General features: G+C 39.3%; 2 protein-coding genes across 2 annotated transcripts; one reads left to right on the top strand and one right to left on the bottom strand.

Moving 5' to 3' along the window:
* The first annotated feature begins 749 nt into the window (after positions 1-749).
* myod1 (myogenic differentiation 1) lies at positions 750-2149 on the top strand. Its single transcript, XM_060909981.1, has 3 exons — positions 750-1420; positions 1572-1650; positions 1773-2149. The coding sequence occupies exons 1-3, from the start codon at positions 911-913 to the stop codon at positions 2015-2017; spliced, it is 834 nt and encodes a 277-aa protein (XP_060765964.1). The 5' UTR covers positions 750-910; the 3' UTR covers positions 2018-2149.
* A 4926-nt stretch (positions 2150-7075) lies between these two features.
* Positions 7076-16490, bottom strand: tnnt3a (troponin T type 3a (skeletal, fast)). The gene is made up of 14 exons (XM_060903540.1): positions 16471-16490; positions 16346-16356; positions 15529-15543; positions 14595-14777; positions 13571-13588; positions 12642-12660; positions 12422-12467; positions 12194-12310; positions 12001-12078; positions 11765-11878; positions 9288-9397; positions 9115-9205; positions 8922-8962; positions 7076-7365 (listed from the first exon to the last, which is right to left on the bottom strand). The coding sequence occupies exons 1-14, from the start codon at positions 16488-16490 to the stop codon at positions 7329-7331; spliced, it is 900 nt and encodes a 299-aa protein (XP_060759523.1). The 3' UTR covers positions 7076-7328.
* Between the last annotated feature and the right edge of the window lie 1926 nt (positions 16491-18416).

The following is an 18416-nucleotide window of genomic DNA, read 5'->3' as shown; positions in this document are numbered from 1 at the left end:
TTTCCAAAATATTTTTTGAATGTGTTTAGGATTTATTTGTGCTGATTACTACAGTTTGTAATAAAGGACTGAACCTCATATTGTAAGATCTTCCTGAATCAAATCCCCCAAGCAGAAAGGCTGTTTAGTATTGCAGTTAGACACCAATAAACCGCTATACAGTGTATTTAGCTAAATAAACCATGTAATTTATCCTATCTTTATATATAGTGACGTTCAGAAATAAATGATTTCTTTACGCTTCTGTGTTTGAAAGACAAAAACAAATCCCAAAGCTTACTTGTAAGTATTAATAGGTTCAGATTTTAAATGAGTGGGGTTTTTTGTTTGTTTTTTTTTAGTATTGAAATAAATATGTAAATATAGATTAATGACGGCAAACATCAAAGTTTCGTTTTATTCCTTCCATATTTGGTCTATTAAAAAAATAAGTATGTAAAGCAGTAGGCTATATCTGTGAAATAATTTGCTAAACATTTCAATACTAATCTTTTTTTTTTTTTTGCAAAATTGACATTAATTATTCTGCTTAAAGTTAACTGTGATTTTTGACTTAAAAATGAATTTGATTGTAAATCATAAATTCATTGTTGTTACTCATTAAGTCTCATGCAGCTGGAATGAAACCCCGCCCACATTGCCCCTGCCTACAGTCCTATTGGTCAGACGGAAAGTGACAGGACACGTCCCCATGTGGCTGGAGCAGAATATAAGGTGTCAGGAGCTTCTTCAGCAACAAGTGCCTGGAAAGGTCCACACAGAGCAGTGCGTTCAAGCCACCCCGGCCTTTCTGTCTTATCTTTTAAACAGCATTACGAGATATTAGTTAAACACTTACGGACGCGTTCGAGGCCCACTACAGTCTGGGCTACATCTGTTTTACGCACAAAGTTTTTAAAAAACAGAAAAGATGGAGCTGTCGGATATTCCGTTCCCCATCCCCTCGGCTGATGATTTCTATGATGACCCCTGCTTCAACACCAGCGACATGCACTTCTTCGAAGACCTGGACCCCAGACTCGTGCATGTGGGCTTGCTCAAGTCGGACGAGCACAATCACATGGAGGACGAGCACATCCGGGCACCGAGTGGCCACCACCAAGCGGGCAGGTGTCTCCTGTGGGCGTGTAAAGCCTGCAAGAGGAAAACCACCAACGCGGACAGGCGCAAAGCTGCAACTATGAGAGAAAGGAGACGTCTGAGCAAGGTCAATGATGCTTTCGAAACCCTGAAGAGGTGCACCTCGACTAACCCTAACCAGAGGCTGCCCAAGGTCGAGATCCTGAGAAACGCCATCAGTTACATCGAGTCTCTCCAAGCCTTACTCAGAAGTCAAGAGGAGAACTATTACCCGGTTCTGGAGCAATACAGCGGTGATTCAGACGCCTCCAGTCCCAGGTCCAACTGCTCAGATGGCATGGTGAGAACAGCTTCACTACAATATCTGCAGTTCGTTTATTAGGCTACAGAAAATCCCCCAAATCACTATATTCATGTTATCTACTTTAAATAGTAGTGATGTGGTGTTTAAAATAATGAATTTAAAATGATCCATGTTGCATGTTTCCTAGATGGATTTTAATGGCCCTGCTCGCCCTTCTGGAAGGCGAAACAGCTATGACAACTCATACTTCAATGAAACTCCAAATGGTAGGTCAACGCGTAAACACCAGTGTCCCTCTATGTCATACAGAAATAGTAATAATAATAATAATAGCCTTTTGATATGGTGTAAGAGTTACTAACAGTTTTCTGAATTGTGGATTGAACAGGAGATGTGAGGAGTAATAAGAACCCAGTGGTGTCGAGTTTGGATTGTCTGTCCAGTATCGTGGAGCGGATCTCCACCGAGTCTCCTTCCTCTTCCTCATCCTCCTCATCCTCTTCCTCCTCGCTCCCTGCTGCTGAGCTGTGTGAGGGAGTCACCGGCTCTCCGCCCGAGACAAGCGCGCCTTCCCCAAACAACACATGCAGCCCGTCCGGCCCGAGCCACGACCCCATCTATCAAGTGCTCTGAACAGAGGAGAGGAAACGCGTCCATACATCCAGTCCATCCCCAACACGTAGGAGAAGGCAAAGGGCAGTGAACCAGTCACCATTAACGAGGACTACTGTCATGAACTGAAGAGAGAAAAAAAAAAACACAAAACAAACTGCTCAAGAAGTTGGAGAAGAGAAGAAAAAATCCTTTTGATTTTCTTTCTTTCTTTCTTTCTTTCTTTCTTTCTTTCTTTCTTTCTTTCTTTCTTTCTAGCAAAAGTCCAATTCCATTATTATTGTGGCTCTACAGAAGTCAGTTTCTTAACTCAGCTTATTTATATAATAATGTCAGTGTTGCCATATGTGACCATATTTTTTCCCTTTCTTTCTATTATGAAACTACTTCCTGTCACTTTTATTATAATTTCCAAATTATTTACGGAGAATAACCACTGCAGATATGAAAATTAGAGGACCATTTTTGTACATGTGTATATAAGAGCTGTTTTGTTAAAAACACGGAGAAATGAACAAACAGAACTGTGTATTTAATTTTGCCTGTTTGAGACGTTTGTTGTGTCCAGTGTTAAACTTTATATTTATACACCTTCAACGAGTGAATGTCGATTATAAATAAAGATATGAATTATTTATACACAGATATTCGCTTGTCATTTTCTTTTCTCAATTTATTTTGGATGGTGTTTGAAATGAAGTGGATTTAACGAATGTAAGTCAATATAATTTATGACAACCATTAAAAATGTTTATTTGAAGATAGCTTTAAAAAATAATCTAATTTGCATATTTCATGTTTTTAAAAAAAAAAATAAAATCAAATAATTCGTTATTTCAGTTAAAATGATAGATACATTTGAACTGGCCTGTCCACACTGCTGATCTCTGATCAGTGCTCCATTGGTCGCCTCATTTCTGATTTTCTCACCGTTTATTATTTACCGCAATTGTTTGTCTGTTTGTTTGTTTTAAGTTAAATTAAAAATGACATTTCGTTGAAAACGATAAGAAATCAGCCCCAGAGTTTATCCGACCCAAATTGTCTACAATATTTATAATTCGTTAATAAATATTTGAGTAACTAATACAGGATTATCTGTGAATTAACCCCACGATCAAAATCCAATTTAATCTTCAAATATAATGCTCTTGAATTTAACTTAATATTCAAATAGGCGCAATATTTTACAGAATATTCTCTAAAGTAAAGCCTGGCTCTTGGCTGGTCTGTCATTTTATGCAGAGACTTTGGGATTATAATGTTTTGTCTGATTTTTCAGAAGTGGAAATTGTTGATGTTATAAACATATTTTCATGCAGCTTAATGTAGGCGATATAATCTAATAATGTAGCCTATACTCTTAACAATTGTGTGTGTGTGTGTGTGTGTGTGTGTGTGTGTGTGTGTGTGTGTGTGTGTGTGTGTGTGTGTGTGTGTGTGATAAATGATCATATCTTTAAACGTGCAAATGTAAATAATATCTTTAAACGTGCAAATGTAAATAATATACTCGATAGTTCAAATCATTTGCATATAATTTTGGTTCATTTATAAATTATTTACATATAAACTATAAATTCAAGATACTGTATCTTTTCCACGCAGATACAACCTACTCCTAGGAAATCTCTCATGTGCTCTTTCAAGTTGATATAAAAGCATTTCAGTGACTCTGTGCGTGTTTGACTTTTCTACAATTTAATATTCTGTTGTTTCTGCCATGAACGAGAGTTTCCGTTCCCTTTTATTAATTGCGAGGAGTTTCGATCTCACATCTGGAGCACTTCTGGAACTGAGTCTCACTTTTAGGTTGTTCTGAAATGTGTCTGTGGTATTAGTGCATGAATGTAAATGTAAAATGACATTTTGCAAATGCACTCAGAAAAACAATCAAACAAACTTGCAAATAAGTTTAAAAAAATCAGTAAATAAATAAACAAGCAGAGGTGGCACGGTCGAGGAAACTAGATAGAGCAGCAGCGCCCCCTGGTGTACACACATCGCACATCACACATCCTTATGCCTCCGCCACTGTAAGGTGCAGGTCAGGAGGCATTATGTTTTCGGATTGTCCGTCTGTCCGTGCGTCCGTCCCGAAACCTTGTGAACGCGATATCTCAAAGGCTAATGAAAGGAATTTCACCAAACTTTCACCATTTGTGCGCTTTGGGACAAACATGAACTGATTAGATTTTGAGATCAAAAGGTCTAAGGTCAGGGTCACTGTGAGGTCAAATGTCTGTCCAGAAACCTTGTGAACACAATATCTCCAAGGCTGATACAAGTAATTTCACCAGGTCAAGATTACTGTGAGGTCAAATGTCCATCCCCAAATCACAACTTAATAAGGCGTGTGGTCTACCAGGCGGAGGCATCCCCATCGACGCCATTGGCGTCAAGTTCTATCTAGTTTTCTGATGTTTCTGGTCTTCTGGTCCTTCTTCTGGGTGGCACGGTGGTGTAGTGGTTAGCAGTTGCTGTCGCCTCACAGCAAGAAGGTTCTGGGTTCGAGCCCAGCGGCGACGAGGGCCTTTCTGTGTGGAGTTTGCATGTTCTCCCCGTGTCTGTGTGGGTTTCCTCCGGGTGCTCTGGTTTCCACGACAGTCCAAAGACATGCAGGTTAGGTTAACTGGTGGCTCTAAATTGACCGTAGGAGTGAATGTGAGTGTGAATGGTTGTCTGTGTCTATGTGTCAGCCCTGTGATGACCTGGCGACTTGTCCAGGGTGTACCCCGCCTTTCGCCCGTAGTCAGCTGGGATAGGCTCCAGCTTGCCTGCGACCCTGTAGAACAGGATAAGTGGCTACAGATAATGGATGGATGGGTGATTCTTCTTCTATCTTATACACTACATGCTTCTCATCACTGACGTAGCAAGTTCTCAAAGTTAATTTATTGTATACTTATTCTCATTATTTATTTTATCTTGTGTGATTTCAATTTCAGTGTCAGCCATGGTATTAACTTATGGTGACAAACATCAGTAAGATATAAGGCAAACTAGGCACTCACAGCACCACAGGCTTCCTCGCCCTACATTAGTACCTGACCTCATGAATGTTCTTGTGACTGAATGAACATAAATCTCCGCAGCCATTCTCCAAATCTAGTGGAAAGCCTTCACAGAAGACTGGAAGTTATTATAACAGTAAAGGGGGAATAAATTTGAAATGGGATATTCAAAAAGCACATACAGGTGTGATGATCAGGCGTCCACATACTTTTAACCATGCAGTATATCAGATAATGTAATAGCATCGCCTATTCAGAAGGGTGGCAGAGATAATAAAGATAGTGAAAAAAGCCAAGTACATCAAACATGTATGATAATTCTCATCTCATTATCTCTAGCCGCTTTATCCTTCTACAGGGTCGCAGGCAAGCTGGAGCCTATCCCAGCTGACTACGGGCGAAAGGCGGGGTACACCCTGGACAAGTCGCCAGGTCATCATAGGGCTGACACATAGACACAGACAACCATTCACACCTACGGTCAATTTAGAGTCACCAGTTAACCTAACCTGCATGTCTTTGGACTGTGGGGGAAACTGGAGTACCCGGAGGAAACCCACGCGGACACGGGGAGAACATGCAAACTCCACACAGAAAGGCCCTCGCCAGCCACGGGGCTCGAACCCAGGACCTTCTTGCTGTGAGGCAACAGCGCTAACCACTACACCACCGTGCCGCCCAAGAAAAAGCATGTGTGTTGTTTTCACTTATGTCACTGCAATCTACGCAATTACCCACAATACAACATGTTTTACACAATGCAGCTACAGTAGTCCCTAATGATTAGTCCTTGTCATGCAGATTTGCCTTCTTATCTGAAATTTAAAATATTTCTATCTAGTTTCTTTTTTTTTAATCCAATTTGTTAAAATGCAACATAAAATATCCTACATTCAACTCATTCCGCTGACAATTTAGCTGCATGTAGCCTGCTTTAATAGTAAGATGGGTATTGAGATCTCCTGGAAGATCTTTACTGTTTGTCAATATTTTTTAGATTTTTTTTTTTGTCTTTATCAAAATTATCTAAGTCGTATTTCTCACATCAAATTTTGATTAATCCACTTGTGAGAATGAATGAGTTGAACAATACATGATGTTTCATTGTAAGCTATACATTATGGCTGCTCCCCTTTCTCATCAAAACTGAAAACGCTAGGCAGACACTACATGCCCACAAGAGACAACAGTGGTGCTTATTCAATGCCTATACAAGAGACAAACTGTAAGTGTTACAGGCGACTTGTCACTCACTAGTGTGAAACAGAGTTAGACAACTGACAACTGCATCCTATTTATGGTGTCTCATACCTAGTGTTCCCAGGAAAGACTCTGGAGCCTTGGTCCTGACTGGGATAAAGCAGTTGCTGAAAAAGAATGAAGATTCAGATGGTGGCCCTCAGGACACCAAGAGAGTTTGCATGGAGACATTGTAGGAAATTTTCTAGTCAGTTCATTTGACCTTATGCAATGCTGAATGGAAATGGCATTCATCATTGTCAGGAAAAGGTTCCAAACAATTACTAGGTTTTTATAAATGTATTCTCTATGATCCCCCTGAGGTGTAGTGGTTAGCACTGTTGCGTCACAGCAAGAAGGTTCTGGGTTCAAGCCCAGTGGCCAATGGGGGCCTTTATATGTGGAGTTTGCATGTTCTCCCTGTGTCTGCGTGGGTTTCCTCCGGGTGCTCCGGTTTCCCCCACAGTCCAAAGATATGCAGGTTAGGTTAAATGGTGGCTCTAAATTTACCATGAGTGTGAATGGTTGTTTGTCTGTATGTGTTAGTCCTGCGATGACCTGGTGACTTGTCCAGGTTGTACCCTGCCTCTCACCCATAGTCAGCTGGGATAGGCTCCAGCTTGCCCGCAGCCCTGTACAGGATAAGCAGTTATGAATAATGAATGGATGGATGATGTTTTTCTAGAAGCAGGTTTCATGGTGATAATGCTCTTTACTGTATGCATTTTTTCTCTGTTGCAAAAGACTAGTAGGCCTTTGGGTAATGAAAATAACTGTAAATGACAGGGCCAATGAATGACAAAAAAAACAGCACCCCTACTGACAGTGGCTTTAGAGTAACACTTTATTTACATGAAAAAAATTGAGAACCAAACAGCGGTCCAAGACAAGGAAGTGCGAGTGTTGAACAGCTATTATTACAGAGTCCTGCAGAGTAGCTACTTAGAAGACCTGTAACTACTAAAACTACAGATAGCATTGTCACTGTAGCTGGTGGATGGTCATTTTTTAGTGGACTGCACAGTAATCTCCATCTGTCCATCAGCCATGGGCTGGCTAAGGATTGTGGAACGGTCCACTTACTTCCTGCGGCGGGCGGCAGCTCCCTTCTTGCTGCTGTAATGTGACAATTGCCAGGAACAAGCAAAGTCAGACAGTCTACTTCTACTACTACCTGTTCATATGCCAGCTATAGCAATCATTTTATGAGCCAGAATATGGCTTTAAATATGAAGACGTTCAAGGCACTTTTGATTAACTACAACGTGTTCAGATTATACCGCATGCTACATGCCCAGTCACAACAGGCATCACTTACCTTTGTAAATTTATGTCAAGTCAAGCAATAGACTTGAAATAAATTTGTCTTGAAACACAAGGCAGTAATTTCTCTTTGACTGAGAGAAATTACGTAGGTGTCCAGAGATGTTGGGAGTTATTGGTTAATCATACCAGAGACAAGAGGGTATTTGGAGGAAAGAATGTGTGCTTGAAACATGTGGTGAAGCTATTATAAGTTAATGTATGTGTAATGTATAAATGAAAGTTGAATGTATATTTTTCATAAAAATGGTGAAATGCTAGTTATTCTGCCATGCATAGCATCAAAATTATGTAAAATTATATGGCTGAATAGAATAGAATGAGATGAGATGGATTGGGATGAGATGGAATGGGATGGGCAGTGGCGGTTCTACACAATCTCAGCTTGGGGTCCAACTGAGGACCAGTCACTCTGTTGGAGGGAGCGTTTAGTCCATACTGTTGCTCCACTAAGCAAAGAAAAATGCACGTGAAATAAAGCAAGTTGGTAAGCTAGATAGAAACTTATGTTACTCACATATAACAATCAACAAATTGTTAGCTCGCTTCATAATTTCCAAAACTTGACTGTTATTGAAATACAGCTAAAAAAGGAGTGAATTGGCATTTAAAGTTTTAAAACAATACCTTTCGTAGCTTTTGGGTTTCTGTGGCTTTACGTTCACAGTAAATGCCCCATCTATTTACACATGTTGGATTTTTATGTTCCACAAATAACTAGGCTATTTCTCATCTTTCATTTAATGGTCATTTAATGGATTTCCCAAAGGAAGGTCTGTCCTTGCTGTTATAGCGACACTGGTCCTCCTTGGACTCCGCCTAGAACCACCACTGGAAATTTTATGTGATATTGCAGACTCATAGGTGTCATTTTACTAAACTTACTGTTTCTGGAGTTCATCAATGCGATTTCTGAGTGAGAGAATCTGTAAACAACACATCAACACATTTTAACAAGCATGAAAGCATTAGCAGAGGGGGAACCGGCTCTCACCTGGATATGTCCAGCTCTCTTGACAAGGTCTGGTCAATCAGGATGACATGATACTACATACTGTAACATCTTAATTATAGCTTGATGTATTTACTTACACATTGTCCATGTTGTTTGGGGAGGAAGTGCTTTGGTCCTGTTATAGTGTTATCTTTCAAGACTTATGGTCCTGATTACCTGATTTTGATTTCCCCTACAAACCAAATGAATGGTTCATGTGCTCATACAATAAAAGGAAATAAAGACCTTGCGGGTCACCTGTTTGTCTCTTTCGCTTCTGCCCTGTAAATGTACTGAACAAGCTGACACAGGGCATGCTCAGCAGGTAGCGCCAACTAAACCTGTAACAACTTACAATTTACTCAGCTCCTCCACTCTCTTACGCAGTGTTGTAACCTGGAGGAGATTGAAGTCGGGTTTATATAGATCTCAGGTAGAACTTCTTGACCATGATTTACTGAAAACACCTCTAACTGTATCTATTCTGCCTGTGAATAATAATAATAACTATTGTATGATGGTTTAACTTCAATATGTAAATTTACTACCTCATATTTCTGTTTCTTCAGCCTCTCCATATGGTCAAACTTCTCAGACTCCAGGGTCTTCATCCATTCAAACAGCTCCTTGGCTTTATCTCTGTGACACATCAGTGAGGTTACATCTTACAGCGCCATCTGCTGGCTCTACTAGCTCAAATTCATACTGCAGTACAGCTTACCTCAGCTTGTCCTCATTGAGGTGGTCAATGTTGAGTGGCTTACGTCTCTCTGCCAGGATCTTCCTCTTCTTTTCTCTCTCTGTCTGTTTCTTGCCTCTCTTGGAGTCAGCCTGGAATTTATACCCAAAGCTAAGATTTAGTACACACACATTGGAAAGTGCTCTACAGTGGTGCTTGAAAGTTTGTGAACCCTTTAGAATTTTATATACTTCTGCATAAATATGACCTAAAACATCATCAGATTTTCACACAAGTCCTAAAAGTAGATAAAGAGAACCCAGTTAAACAAACGAGACAAAAATATTATATTTGGTTATTTATTTATTGAGGAAAATGATCCAATATTACATATCTGTGAGTGGCAAAAGTATGTGAACCTCTAGGATGAGCAGTTAATTTGAAGGTGAAATTAGAGTCAGGTGTTTTCAATCAATGGGATGACAATCAGGTGTGAGTGGGCACCCTGTTTTATTTAAAGAACAGGGATCTATCAAAGTCTGATCTTCACAACACATGTTTGTGGAAGTGTATCATGGCACGAACAAAGGAGATTTCTGAAGACCTCAGAAAAAGCGTTGTTGATGCTCATCAGGCTGGAAAAGGTTACAAAACCATCTCTAAAGAGTTTGGACTCCACCAATCCACAGTCAGACAGACTGTGTATAAATGGAGGAAATTCAAGACCATTGTTACCCTCCCCAGGAGTGGTCGACCAACAAAGATCACTCCAAGAGCAAGGCGTGTAATAGTCGGCGAGGTCACAAAGGACCCCAGGGTAACTTCTAAGCACCTGAAGGCCTCTCTCACATTGGCTAATGTTAATGTTCATGAGTCCACCATCAGGAGAACACTGAACAACAATGGTGTGCATGGCAGGGTTGCAAGGAGTAAGCCACTGCTCTCCAAAAAGAACATTGCTGCTCGTCTGCAGTTTGCTAAAGATCCTAAAAGTAGATAAAGAGAATCCAATTAAACAAAAGAGACAAAATATTTTACTTGGTCATTTATTTATTGAGGAAAATTATCCAATATTACATATCTGTGAGTGGCAAAAGTATGTGAACCTTGGCTTTCAGTATCTGGTGTGATCCCTTTGTGCAGCAATAACTGCAACTAAACATTTCTGGTAACTGTTGCTCAGTCCTGCACACCGGCTTGGAGGAATTTTAGCCCATTCCTCCATTCAGAACAGCTTCAACTCTGGGATGTTGGTGGGTTTCCTCACATGAACTGCTCGCTTCAGGTCCTTCCACAACATTTCCATTGGATTAAGGTCAGGACATTGACTTGGCCATTCCAAAACATTAACTTTATTCTTCTTTAACCATTCCTTGGTAGAACGACTTGTGTGCTTAGGGTCGTTGTCTTGCTGCATGACCCACCTTCTCTTGAGATTCGGTTCATGAATTTAGAATTCGCTGGTATAATTCAGAATTCATTGTTCGGTCAATGATGGCAAGCCGTCCTGGCCCAGATGCAGCAAACCAGGCCCAAACCATGATGCTACCACCACCATGTTTCACAGATGGGATAAGGTTCTTATGCTGGAATGCAGTGTTTTCCTTTCTCCAAACATAACGCTTCTCATTTAAACCAAAAAGTTTTATTTTGGTCTCATCCATCCACAAAACATTTTTCCAATAGCCTTCTGGCTTGTCCATGTGATCTTTAGCAAACTGCAGATGAGCAGCAATGTTCTTTTTGGAGAGCAGTGGCTTTCTCCTTCCAACCCTGCCATGCACACCATTGTTGTTCACTGTTCTCCTGATGGTGGACTCATGAACATTAACATTAGCCAAGGTGAGAGAGGCCTTCAGTTGCTTAGAAGTTAACCTGGGGTCCTTTGTGACCTTGCCGACTATTACACACCTTGCTCTTGGAGTGATCTTTGTTGGTCGACCACTCCTGGGGAGGGTAACAATGGTCTTGAATTTCCTTCATTTGTACACAATCTGTCTGACTGTGGATTGGTGGAGTCCAAACTCTTTAGAGATGGTTTTGTAACCTTTTCTAGCCTGATGAGCATCAACAACGCTTTTCCTGAGGTCCTCAGAAATCTTCTTTGTTCATGCCATGATACACTTCCACAAACATGTGTTGTGAAGATCAGACTTTGATAGATCCCTGTTCTTTAAATAAAACAGGGTGCCCACTCACACCTGATTGTCATCCCATTGATTGAAAACACCTGACTCTAATTTCACCTTCAAATTAACTGCTAATCCTAGAGGTTCACATACTTTTGCCCTCACAGATATGTAATATTGGATCATTTTCCTCAATAAGTAAATGACCAAGTATAATATTTTTGTCTCATTTGTTTAACTGGGTTCTCTTTATCTACTTTTAGGACTTGTGTGAAAATCTGATGGTGTTTTAGATCATATTTATGCAGAAATATAGAAAATTCTCAAGGATTCACAAACTTTCAAGCACTACTGTATGTGGCAGAACAGGAAAAGACAGGACAAAATCACCTTCTGCAGGTAGCTGCTGAACTGGGAGCCCATGCTGGTCAGGGCTGACTTCTTCTTAGCGTCCTCCTCAGCCCTTTTCTTGGCATCAGCCTCTTCCCTTCTCTGTTTTTCTTCCTGTTGAAGCCACAAGCAAGTAAGTAAGTAAGTAAGTAAGTAAGTAAGTAAGTAAGCAAGCAAGTATTTTGGATTAGATGGCATGAGTGTGTGAAGGAGAAATACTGGTGGGTCAAACATACCTCACGCTTTGCCTGGCGCTCCTTCTCCTTCTCAGCCATGATCCTTTGCTGATCTGCCCTTTCAGCCCTGCGCTTCTCCTGTTAATGAACACACCACAAACAGACATGTGCTACTCTGGTCCTGATCTATGAGTCACCTAATATCAAGGCGTTTAAATTATTGTAATTTTCAATCACATTCAAATTCGCTCACAATTCTCTCCTTGAGAGCGATGAGCTCCTCCTCCTCCTTCTTCCTCTGCTCAAAGTGAGCATCGATCAGCGCCTGCAGTTCCAGGAGATCCTTGTTCTGACGCTTCTTCTGGATGTCCTGTTTGGTAGACATGCAAATCCTTGTTTCACTCAATATAAAAAAAATGCCACCAGATTCTAGCTGCAAAAACATAGTTCTGCTGTTTGAATATAAGTGAAGATCACTTACATCAAAGTCCACTTTGTCACCCTCAGGGATCCTGGGTGCAGTTGGCCTTTGGTTAAAAAAATATAAAAATATATATATATCAATTCAGGTTAAGGTTAAGCTATTAATAAATGCATTTGTATATAATAAAATTCCTGTGTAAATTCCAGAACTGAGTTTAAAGTATTACTCTTTGCTTCCTGCATTCACAGTGATACTGAATGTGGATTTGGCTACTTACTTGAACTTGGGCTTCTCCTCTGTAGATTAAAAACGAAGAGGGGACAAGTACACAGCATTTTGTTAGAAGTCCACTCATGGTAGTAAACGAAGCAAACTGGTATTTCAAACCAAAACTGAAACTGGGTAGTAAAATACTTAACAAACATATAATTATTTCACATAATGGTCAAAAGATTAGGAAACAATTTTTTAAAAATCCTAATTTGAGATAAGAATTAGGTACACATTAATACGTGAACATTACAAGGACATGGGAAATTTGACAATGGGAATTAGATTACAACTTGTTATATTGAGTTATTATCATTCTAAAGTTTAAATTAAGTTTGCAGAAAGAAAGAAAGAAAGAAAGAAAGAAAGAAAGAAAGAAAGAAAGAAAGAAAGAAAGAAAGAAAGAAAGAAAGAAAAAGAAAGAAAACATGAAAACATGAAAACACGAAAAATGTGATTTGCTTCTGTTATCCAAAGCCCAACCCATGTGTGTCCATTTCGGACTGGTCCAAAATGATGCCCATGCTTAGTGGCTTAGTTAGCACATGGTCCTCCCGCTTGATATGAGTGGGTCAGTGATTGGTGCCTGGCATGCAGATTAAATGGCATAGCAGGTTATAGGAATGCGCAGTGGCTAGTGGTCGTTAGCATTTTATATTCTTTCACCCTTTTTCCCTCAATAGATTTAAATATGGACACACCATTCATCTATTTATGATTAGGAATGCACCTCTATCTCTTTTTTTTAAATAAATCTTTTTAAATTTATTGGCCAATTATAAAGCAGTGCTTCTTGCTCCAAAAGATTTTTTTTTTTTACTGGGAGGAACCCCAGTGCACACATTCTCCAACAGACGGAGACTACAACCAGCTGAGACAAGGAACCAAGGTGTCCTTCCGACATACAAAGTTAGGATACGTCTGTAATCAACATACCTTCCTCTTCAAAGACCTCTGCATGCAGCAAGCAATGAAAGTAAAAGCAGAATAGACAAAATTAGCAAAGGCAATACAGCTGTATATCTTAGAAGTTGTATTTTAAGATGATACAATAGAATATACACTAAAAGTGAGAAGCTGGATGAGTATTCCCCATAAATATGTTTCACTTAGCAAATTAAAAAAAAAATTAGGTGTGGTAAATTGTAGCCACAATCTAAAAGCACAGACTGTTGGTTACTTCTGAAACAGGAATGATGCTTTGATGAGAGGAGAGTTATATGAAAGGTGAAGGTGAATGTATTTTCAAATTATTATTATTATTATTATTATTATTATTATTATTATTATTTTCTCTAGCTCATCAAAGTTCCCATAACATTTTGCTTTGTGGTGAGCATAAAGTACAAATCCTTAAAAAGGGCAATGATTTACCAACATGTGAAATATAACTAATTTAATATATTTATTATATTCTAATTACCCCAAGTAAGGATGAGGACTGAATGAATAATCCTCCAATACATCATCAGTTAATTTTAACTTTGAGCAACGGCACTGTAGTCCATAGACTTTCTGATAATTATGTGATAGTTTTTAGCCAATACATGCCAAAAGCATCAAGGGGCCTCTCTCTGTTACAGGCAGCCATTATTGCTTGAACAGAAGTGATGATGAGTGATGATGGTTCATATCTAGAAGCTTAGCATATGGTTATATGGCAATGAAGCAGTGGGGGTAGGCTGAAAACTGCATCATACATTGCAAAGTGTCAGCAGAGAGGGGGCAGCAAAACTCAATATAGCACCTGGGAGTCACCTGTAGGTATGAATACGTGTTTAACTCTGACGATTACCAGGTAAGAAGAGGAGGTTATGCATGATTACTCAGGAACCCTGAGAGTGGAAGGTGGGGTAAGGGTGGGATATGACCCGATTAGTGCACTGGGACTAGCATGTGATGGGATGGAGCACACTGCTACTTTATGGTGAAGGATGAGAGAATATTCCATGCCACATACCTTCTACCACAGCCTCGGCTTCTTGCTCAGGTTCAGGCTCAGGCTCAGGCTCGGGTTCTGGGGCTACTGGCTCTGGTTCTGGCTCTGGCTCTGGTTCAGGCTCAGGCTCAGCCTCAGGCTCAGGTTCAGGTTCTGGGGCTGCCTCAGGAGCCACCTCTACATCTACTACCTCCTCAGCTACCTCTATACGTGTGCAAGGGGGTGGGGATGGGGAAAGGATGGTTATGGTTAGAGAGGTTAGTGGATGAGGCACAGGGTAGGTGATTATCGGATATTAGAGGGAGAAGATTGTGGTTATTCGTAGCCTGGCTGGCAGTAATGGAGTGGAGAAAACGCCAAGGCCACCAGGGAGTGCTATCACAGGAAATGTACATGGGGCAGAAGTGAAGAAGATATTGGTTACACAGACGATGCAGAAACAGGGACTTAGAAATCACTTTAGAATAGTGTTACTGCTATTAAGTTGTAGTAAATGGAGCATTTGGAAAATCACTACTTATTGGTTTAATATGTAATCTGAAGATCTAAGTAAATATGATTACTGTCGATCATTTTTTGCTACTTTGAGCCCTATCTTAGATTCGGAGTAGGTTTGGTAATTATTCAGTTAAGCTATACAAATAAAAAATCAGTATAGAACAAAAGCATGGCTAAGTGAAAGAATGAGAGATCGGTTAGCTAGCAAGTGACATGACATGGACTAGAATGGACAGCTTCAAATGATGTATGGGTCCATGAACAACAAAGAGTGAGAGTAAAAGACAAAGAGATGATAAAAAAGTTAAAGCATGCAAGAACATTTACACATCATCTTTGGTAGTAAAAAAAATGGAGGGGATTGCGGGTAAAAATAATAATCAATATTAGAAAAAGAGCATTGCTAGAGAATTAGTGTTGATGGCAATAAAACGTCCATCTAAATTTTGTATTTTACCTTCATCGCCGACTTCTTTTTTTTAATTTGTAAAAAGAAAGCAGTAGATTAGAAGAGTTATCAATAGTGTCCAGCTGTGCATAGATCGGTGATCAGTGTACAGTTGGAGTCATGCCAAGCATACACTGTCCATTCTTCCACAGCTGATAAATTCATACTTTTTTCTATTGAGTGCACCTAATAACATCATCAAATTTCATCACACGTAAGAGTATGTGACCTTATTCAGCTGTGGAGCATGCAAAGTGTATTTTATCAAAACAAAGCACAGAAACTGTTGCAAATGGTTTCACTGATATTTTAAACTGATTGATTGGAAATGAAATGGTTTATGGCTTAGATGGTATAGCACAGTCATAATTCCTGAATTACACTCTTAGAAAACAGGTGTTTGTTAGAGTTATAATGGGTTATTGGGTTTGTTCCTCTGTAGGGTGGTAAGGTTCTACATTGGCTTTCACAGTTAGAAAAGTTTCTAAGCAGAACCCCTTTAGAAACTTTGACCCATTAACCATCCAAAGACTTCTTGAGGAACCCATTTTTTAAGAGTGTGTCTTCTAATTGTCAGGGTTTGCTGGCAAGTTTAATATCGTGCATAGTTTAAAAAATAGTTGAATCTGCCATTGATATTAAAGAGTCACCATTCAACCAAAAGCTTAATATTAACACAAACTGAACAAGTGATTATTGGGAGCTTTAAGAATGAGGAAGTTATAAATAACTCAGAACCAAATAATACAAGAAATAATGTAACTGACAACCTTAAAAGTGAATCAGAGGCAGTAATTGCTGTTAAAGGTAAAGTAGCAATACTTACCCTGCTGCTCACTGAAATAAAAATGAAGCAGAAAATATAGTCATTTTTTTAGTAATATTTATCCCAGTGTTAAGTTTAACATTCTTGATGCAAAAGTTGACTGATGCCATAGGAAGAAAACTCACACATCCTCTGTGTCAGACATGATGATAGTGGACTTTGTGACTGAAAGGAATAAATAGATTAGGTTCTTAGTTCATTAGAGTTCATCTTATCCACTTGCTCATCCTCAGACTATATATAACAGTGCTTGGAAAAAGCCTGCACTTACAAACTTGCTCTGCTAAGCTATGAAACTGCCAGAAGAGCTGGTATATTAAAACGAGTGTAGACAGGAATGGTTGTTAGTGACACTGGAGTTTATTTAACTTCACTAAACCACATTCCTGGACTTTTCCACTGACATGCCATTTCTGCTAAGATAGACAGCGACAACTAGATTATTAGCTATAAAAATCTTCTGAAACCCAAGCTGTGCTGAGTTGTAAGTGAGACGTCTCGACAAATGGTTTTATGGCAATGTTCTTTTTTGACTCAGTCTGAAAGATTAATGAGCCTGTCAACATATAAGGTTCAACTGGAAGTCCAGAGGTTGAGCAATTTCCATCACTGCAATTCGTTCAGTGGAAGAAAAATGTTTTGTGTCTTTACAAAGGTTGAATTTTGCGATCATGATTATCCGGTTATGAGTTAGCTGGGTTAGCTGCATTCCATCTGAGTTCGCTGAGAAAGGCCTGAGTCAGCGCTAATGTGAGATATCCGTTTAGATTTCTTGTGTGTAAGGGTTCCATCTTGGACAGGTGCAAGTGCGTTCCTGATATGGTTCAGGATCCAGTTTCCATCATCAAGATCAGATTCTTTCTCTTGGAATAGTATCTGTAACACACACTTCATTCCCTTATGTGGTCATGGCATAATACAGATAGAGTTTTGTAACTTTTGTCGAATTTTATGAGAATTAAAAGCCACATCCAAATGCAAGGAAAATAATATCGCACAATTTCTTTTTACAGCCAATTTTCAGTTCAATTATTTTTAAAAATGCAAAACTAAAAATTGACCTTTCCAACCATATCAGAGGCAGCTACATAATAAGTAATGCTCTATGTATTGTTATAGTGTTTACTATTTTCGATTGACAATTGATAATTCAGCGTTTTAGATTTCTATTTCGCTGCCCACCCCCATTTTTACAGTTTTCACACATGTATGTATATTTACATCCCATATAAATTATCCTCTCTTATAAAATTCTGAGGTCTTTGAGAATTACCATTAAACCAACATTAAATTGGAACGGACACTGCTGAGGTACTCTTATGCTTAACTTTATTATATAAAGTTGTAAGTGTGCACAGTAATATTTGAAACAACCAACAATGGTCTGACTGAACCTAATTAATCAATCAATAACAGTAGTTGCTACAACAGCTAACACTAGCTACAGCTAACATTAGCTACTGCTAATATACTGGACCCAAAATGACCATGGGTAAACTCAGACACACACACACACACACACACACCTGTACTGTTTTACTCAAAGAAAAATTATAGCACTAGAAGTTTTCTGTAGTGTAAAATATTAATTCTTTCTTTACCTTCATAAATCATAGCATGACAATCTGTCATACAAATCAGCCACATTTATACACACACCTTGTTTTATTTAATAGTTTTTAACTAGCATGAACACTGCATGTACTCTGTATAATTTTTAACAAATAGCTAAACTATTAACCTGTTGTAGCTCCCTCAGTGCACTAGCCTTCACTATGTTTCCTCTCCATCCCGTCAACTGAGAAATACCATGGGTTTCAATCATCAACATCTGTGTAGGTGGTTGCAACCACTGGAAATCAATTTGTGTTCATTTCTGTTACAGCCCTATTGTGGATTATTCTCTGCTTTAAATCCTGAATGTTCCTGAACAATGGCAATGCTTTTTGCACACATATATTCAATTGATATACAGGAGGACGAGCATGCCCTGTTCTCCACTTACTGCTTTCTCTCGCTCACGCTCTCACACACTGTCATGTTCCTTTCTTTCCACTACTGTTCTCTTTCT

This window comes from Neoarius graeffei, chromosome 2, assembly GCF_027579695.1.
Source record: "Neoarius graeffei isolate fNeoGra1 chromosome 2, fNeoGra1.pri, whole genome shotgun sequence".
In the NCBI taxonomy this organism is placed as follows: domain Eukaryota; kingdom Metazoa; phylum Chordata; class Actinopteri; order Siluriformes; family Ariidae; genus Neoarius; species Neoarius graeffei.
This window is presented reverse-complemented; position numbering and strand designations above follow the sequence as displayed.